The sequence below is a fragment of the Tupaia chinensis genome, unplaced genomic scaffold (genome assembly GCF_000334495.1).
Source record: "Tupaia chinensis unplaced genomic scaffold, TupChi_1.0 Scaffold000235_1, whole genome shotgun sequence".
NCBI classification, from domain to species: domain Eukaryota; kingdom Metazoa; phylum Chordata; class Mammalia; order Scandentia; family Tupaiidae; genus Tupaia; species Tupaia belangeri.
This window is the reverse complement of record NW_006159713.1, coordinates 4,353,463-4,359,910: the sequence shown is the minus strand read 5'-3', so window position 1 is coordinate 4,359,910 and position 6,448 is coordinate 4,353,463. Positions and strand designations below refer to the sequence as shown.

Below are 6,448 nucleotides of genomic sequence, written 5' to 3'. Positions count from 1 at the left end.
TATTTGTGTGTATTTTTACTAGTTAGTGTGTGCTCCCATCTGGATGTGTATGAGCATCTAAGTGTGCAAGTGCATGCTGCCCACGTGCACACCTATGAATGGGCAAGCGTGGGGACATATATCTGAGTACATAAGTGTGTATTTCCATGCGAGTGTGCTCATGCGTGTGCACAAATGCATAGGTGCATGCATTTCATGCATTGATGTGCATCCGCAGTGCCTGACTACTGCCTACACACCACCACCGCTTACTCCAGGATCACAGAAAGAGGGGAGCGAGTCCTGAAACTCATGCTCCTCAAAGAGGGCCCAAAACACTAGACAAGAAGAGCCCTGCTCTGGAGTCGTTGGGAGCCTTGCATTTGGATTCGGTACCCCACCCCACCCCAATTCTTGGATTGGTACCTCTCTTCTCTGAGTCTCATTAAAAGCTACTAGTCAGACATTTTGAGATATCCTGGGACCTGGTAGTGGCTTTTCTCCCCAGCCATCGAGCCCTCCAGAGATCGGAGATTGCATACCTGACCTCTTCCAGCTGAGGACAGAGGGGCAAAGCCTGCACCAGGTGGCTGATGCCTCGCGCAGTGATCTTACTTCCTGATAACCTATGGGGTAAGCAAAGATGGTGGGGAGCATGGGCATGGGAAAGAGGAGAGACCAGGAGTCCATCCTGTACAGGACTGGGAGGAAGTAGGAGAGTCTCTGGCATCCTTGACTGAAGCTCATTGTTCTGAGCCCTGACTCACCCCAGCTTCTGCAGGCTCCCCATTGTTGGCAAGCTCCTGGAGAGGGCTTCAGCAAAGGCATCCCCATACTTCCGGCTCTTAAAGCTGCCATGGAAAGAAGAAAGGTAGCAGAGGACCAGTGCAGCCAGGGCTCAGAGCTCATCACACCTCTTCCTCTGACAGACAGGGCTTGAAAGGGCTAGCTGCAGTCGCAACAAATACACACTATGACAGAGACTGCCAACTGTCCACTAACGTCCATTCTCCACTTTTCAGCAGCAAGAGAGTTAAAGCTGAGAACATGGATTCTTAGACAGAGATGACATTTCCCAGCCTCCCTTGCAGCTCAGCATGACATGTGATTATGTTCTCACCAATGGGATGAGCAAGAAACAGATGTGTCCTAGTTCCAGGACTGAGCTTTAGCACACTGGGGGGAGGGAGTGGCTCTTTCCCTTTCCTCAAACCAGAACACAGCTATACTTTTAACTCAGCTTTGACCATGCAGACTGGATTCCCATAAGGATGACGGAGTGACACAGAGGGAGGGTCCTGGGTCCCTGCATGACTGCATGGAGCTGAGCCACCCAGTGACCTAGGCCACCTGACTCTGACTCTTCCATCAGAGAAATACTAGACTACATTATTTAATTTGCTTTATTTGGGGAGGTTTGTTTGTTATTGTAGTCTAGCCTTTCCTTTCTTCCTTTTTAATTAGCCAGAGGGCATGTGCACTCACCACACACACACACACACACACAGCACACTCTCCATGGGGCATAGTCACTGGTCATGCCACAATTCTTTTTCCTCCATTTTTCTCTCCTTTTGGTATCTTGGGCATGCACACACATGTGCCCAAAATGTTTTTCAAGCTGCTGAGTTGCCGGGTCTGGGACTCGAACTGCACACTTGGCTATGTGGGATCCAGCCACCTTAACCACCACACCACCAACTGGCCCAGTATAATCTTTTCTCCAACTAATACACACATTGAGACTTTGCTCTGTGCAAGAACTGCTTTTCATGCAATATCCCATCTCCTTCTCACAATGACCCTGTAAGTGAGCTATACTGCAGATTCATTTCAGGGCTGAAGACTGAGGCTGAGAGAGGTTACAAACCTGCCTGAAGGCAAACAGCCTCTAGCAGCCCAGCCGAATTAGAAGCTCCAGTCCATGACTAACAGAAACTGAGAGTCCAGAAACCACAGACAGGGAGAGGGTCTAACTGGACCCCAGGTCTTATTAAGGTATGGATCTTCTCCTCTTATTCCACGAGGGGCAGTGAGGGTCGTTCTGTTCTGATACTAAAATTCTTTTTTTTTTCTTTTTTTTTAAGAGAGATTTTTGTTATTGGGCATGTGTGCTTGTTGGAGAGACAGAAACAGAGAGATAGGAAGTGAAGTGAAAAATCACTCCCCAGAGGGGATGACCACGCAGCAATCCCTTCTCCTCTATTATCCTCTTGGGATTTTAGGCATGCACATATGCACATGTACCCAATCTGAATTTCAAGTCACTGAGTCCAGGACTCGAACCATGGTGAAGTATGTAGGAGTCCAGTGCCTCAAGCACCACACCACCTGCTGGCCCTATGATACTCACATTCTTACCCAGTCCCCCACTGGGCAGGGTTCTGCCAAGTTGGTTGGGCCCTACTCTGAATTCTCCCATCATTACTTACCTGAGATGGTCTATCTGCTCACAGCCTATCAGAGCCTCAGGACAGTGGGGCTCCAGGAGGCAGCCCTCAAAATCCAGGTGGATGGGGGCCTCCCTGTGCTTCAGGATGTTGGTCAAGGCAGCCAGGTCAGTGTAGGTCAGTGGGAAATTGTGGAAGGGCAGGTGGTAGCGGAGGCTCTGGGCAGCCAGGTCAGCCAAGCCTGGATCCTGTGTCTCATACACACAGTGACACAGCTCCACCACCTTCGGTGCCGTGAGCCTGTGGGTAGCCATCTTCCTCAGCACCTGCATGACGGTAGCCTGTTTGGTGCCCACCCAGCTCTCCTCCTGCTGTGCCAGTTGTCTGAGGAAGGGACGGCAGGCACAGGATGCCAGGCCTGCCAAGAAGGTGGGGAGGTGGTCCGAGAGGCCCAGTCTAGCTTTGGTCCGTAGCACCCAGCGGGAATTGAGGGTGACATGGTGGGCAAGCATGTCTTTGTTCACCTGGGGACTGGTCATCAGGTGCAGGGCAGCAAAAAACTCCTGCAGGCTGAGGTGGGCAAAAGCGTAGCCTGTCTCCTGGTGCCCAGGGCCTGTGCGGACACAGAAGGAGGTCAGCAGGTTGAGGGTGGCACCGAAGGCCATCACGGATGGAGGGATATCTTCAGCATAGAAGATAACCTTCCCGATCTCCAGGCCCTTCAGGGCCACCTCACCCAGGGCCAGCAGAGACACAGCAGACGGATGCCCTGGGGGAGTAAGGGCGAGCACCATCTGCATGTAGAGCTGAGTCACGGTGGGCAGGAGGGCTGCACACTGGCCTGGGGAGGTGCCCAGGAGGAGATGGCGGAGGCAGAAGCAGGTGACTTGGCACAGAGCAGGCACTGCACACAGGCTGCGGAGGTGTCCACTGGCCTGCAACTCTGCCAGGGCTGCCTCCTGTGATGGCAGGTTGTGGAAGAAGACGCCCACGTACTTCTCCACCCGCGGCCCGTCAAAGCCCCACATGTGGACCATGGCTGCCTCCGTGGGCAGGCAGGCAGGCAGCTTCCCGGGACGGGAGGTGGCCATCACCCAGCAGCCGGGTAGAAGGGTGCCATGGCAGAGTCCAGAGAAGAGGGCAAGAGCTGGACCTGGAGCGTTGGGACCTGCCATCTTTCCACTGGAGCAGGGGTAGATGGCTTCATCCAGCCCATCGAAGATAAGCAGGACGCGATCTGCGTTCTCCTTCAGGTACTGGAAGACAGCGTCGGGGCCTGACTCGGGGCTCAGGTACACATCAAAAAGCAGCTGGGACAGCGTCATGGAACTGGTGAGCAGGTTGAGCCGACGGAATTCAAAAAGGAACAGGGCCTGGAAACGCTCCAGCTGGCCGTCAGCCCACTTCCGGCAGAGCCAGTGGGCCAGTGTGGTCTTGCCCACACCAGCCTTCCCCAAGATCACGGTCACCTTTGGGCCCTTGTCGGCCCTGGAGCTGAAGAGTTCCCAGATGCTCATGTCAGTGCCATCTTCTGCCTTGAGGCCTCCCATAACAGCAGCCCCCTTCTTGGTGTCAAAGGGCACCGTGGCCCGGCTCCACTGCAGGATCGGGGGGACGTAGGCCTGATGGGAGGTCAGGGGCTGTCCCAATCTAGGAAGTCCACCACCATAGTGCTGCTGGGCAGAGACCCTCAGGAGCTGCAGGTACCTCCTGGCCAGCTCTGTGGGGAGCAGGGAGACAGCATGAGGGCAGGCCCCCCAGCCCTCTGCCCAGGTCTGCTTCCTCCAGGACTGGGCTGCTGGGAGCCTCTAACCACAGGTGTGTACGTGTGGGGGTGGGGTAGCACATCTGCATTATGGGATTCTTGGGCCACCCAAACTTCTAGGAGGAACTGGTTCTACAGAAGCACAGGCTCTGGCTCCAGGAATTATTTTTATTTATTTAAAAATTTCATATATATTCCCACCACTCTTTTTTTTTTTTTTTTTTTTTTAAAAAAGCAGGGCCTTGCTGTTCCCATCATCTTGCCTCAGACTCCCAACTGGGACTAAGGGCATGTGCCACCACGCTGGCTCTGCAGACTGGGTCTTGCCATGTTGCCTAGGCTAGTCTAGACTCTTTCCTGCCTCAGTGGGATCACAGGGTCACATCCCCACACCTGGCCTTTCAGTTGGTCCAGGAATAGAACACGGGCCAGTTGTGTGGTCCCAGCCTGTGAAGCCCAGCATCTTAGCAGTGTGAAACACCATTTAAACAGAAAGGCAGGAATGGGGAAGTGTAGGTCTTGGCTCTATTTTTCTGCAACAATAGGAGTGCTATAAAGTTTTCAGTGTGATGGGGGAAGGGAACGGGGACACTTCTTCCAAAGCATCTCACTATTACAACCTGTTCCTAGGATCTGCCCTGGCCCCTGCCCAATATCTCAGTATGGCAATGCCCGGGGTGCATGCCAGCAGCCTGTGGGCCTCAGCACTGATCTGTCAGTACTGTGGATGCTGGGTCCCTGCTGGGCCAGGTGTTGACCTTTTAATCCCTGGGTCACTGGGAGGTCTCAGGTGACCTAGGGGAAGGGTGGGCTGTTTCTGGCAGAGACCAGGAGGACCTGAGGCAGTGTGCTGCTTTGTGTAGATGTTGGCAGTGGTAAGGTGGGGAGGGGCGAGTTTCCAGTGAGTGAGACATCTCAAGAACAAGGACTTTTCTAGACACCTGGCCAAGAATAAGAGATGTTTTCTCCCCTTTCCTCCCTCTTGCCTGGCCAGTCCTCAGCAATCCCATGTTCCCCCATGGGCCCTAGGGTCTCTGTCTTATGGGGGTTCTTCTGGGCATCCTCATCACTCCCTATCCCTGCTCACCCCAAACTGGCTAATAAGGGCCAGGTCTGAAGTCATACTGGTCACCTTCCTGGGGCTCCCTCGACCCTGAGGAAATGGGATATTCCTGGGGGAGTCTAAGTCTGTTGGGGTCCTTCCAGTGCCTTCGGTTGAGCCACCTTTGGAGGAGCCCCCAGAAGTCCCTCTAGTCCCAGCCCTCTCCTCTGCTCTCCCAAGATCTCCAATTCTTCTCTCCTGGAGGCTTGGAGGATAAGAGTCCCTGAGCCCTGGAGGCTTGTTGGCCAAGGACAGTGTCCAGGGTCTGTCCTAGCACTAAGACAGCCTGCCCTGTATGCCCAGGTCCCGCCCCAGCTGGGTACCCACCTAGCTGCTGTTGCTTGCACTGCTTACGGCGGGGTGAGGACCCACAGCTCTGATGAGGACGCTTGAGACCTGGAAAAGACAAAGGGAAGGGTAGAGGGTGCGGTCTGGGGACCTGGGCTGGGCCCAGTGCCTTTGGGGAGCTGCATTCCACAAACAGGCACACGCAGACCAGTGCATCCACACTTAGGGCTGGCGAGAAGGCATGCAGCAGGCAAAGGCTGCAGAAATGCCAGCTTCTGATAGCAGAGGGGGATTGCCAGGCCCTGCTGGGGGAGTGCTTGGGGTTCCAGACCTGGAGAAAGGGAGTCTCCAAGTCAAGGATGTAGGAAACAGCCTATATCTGGGAGCCCCAAAACTCAGCCCCAAGCACTCAGTGGCTGTCGAGGAGGGACCAAGCTCTGCAGAAGCCTGAGCTGGATGGGAAAGGGAAGCTTGCAGTGGGCTTGGCCGGCCGGAGACCTCCCTCTTGCATTAGTGTTATCACCCTTCTTTCTTATCACCCACGTTTCCTCACTTCCCTCAAGGGTTTCATGAGCTCTCCTCTTACTGTTTGGAGTTTCAAGAGTCATTTGAATGCCTTTCTGGAAGAGTTTGGGAAAGGAAGAAGGAAGGGGAGACAGGAAGGAGGGAAGGAAGAAAGACAAGAGAACTTAGGAAAAAATATTAAGAGAGGCTGGGTGCTCCTACAGCTAGACAGTGGTGAGCACCCCAGACAGCCCTGAGAGCAGCGTCCAGGGCCCCTCACCCTGCTGGGCATTAACTTTTTAGTTGCTGAATTACAGTGAGTTCCAGAAGTCCCATAACGGGGCTAAAACCCATCTGAGAGTATTTCAAAGGGACTCATTGACTAAATATCAGTCAGACCTGGCCACGACCATGAGACGG

General features: G+C 54.0%; 1 protein-coding gene across 2 annotated transcripts in view; it reads right to left on the bottom strand.

Annotated features, from left to right (window-relative positions):
* NLRC5 (NLR family CARD domain containing 5) overlaps nucleotides 1-6,448 on the bottom strand; it is a 108,278-nt gene that overhangs the window by 62,934 nt on the left and 38,896 nt on the right. For both annotated transcript variants that reach the window (XM_027771846.1, XM_006148406.3), the window contains exons 6-9: nucleotides 5,564-5,632; nucleotides 2,412-4,089; nucleotides 747-830; nucleotides 522-605 (exon numbers count right to left, since the gene is read on the bottom strand). In XM_027771846.1, the coding sequence (XP_027627647.1) occupies nucleotides 522-605; nucleotides 747-830; nucleotides 2,412-4,089; nucleotides 5,564-5,632 (1,915 nt within the window). The remainder of the gene's footprint in view (nucleotides 1-521; nucleotides 606-746; nucleotides 831-2,411; nucleotides 4,090-5,563; nucleotides 5,633-6,448) is intronic.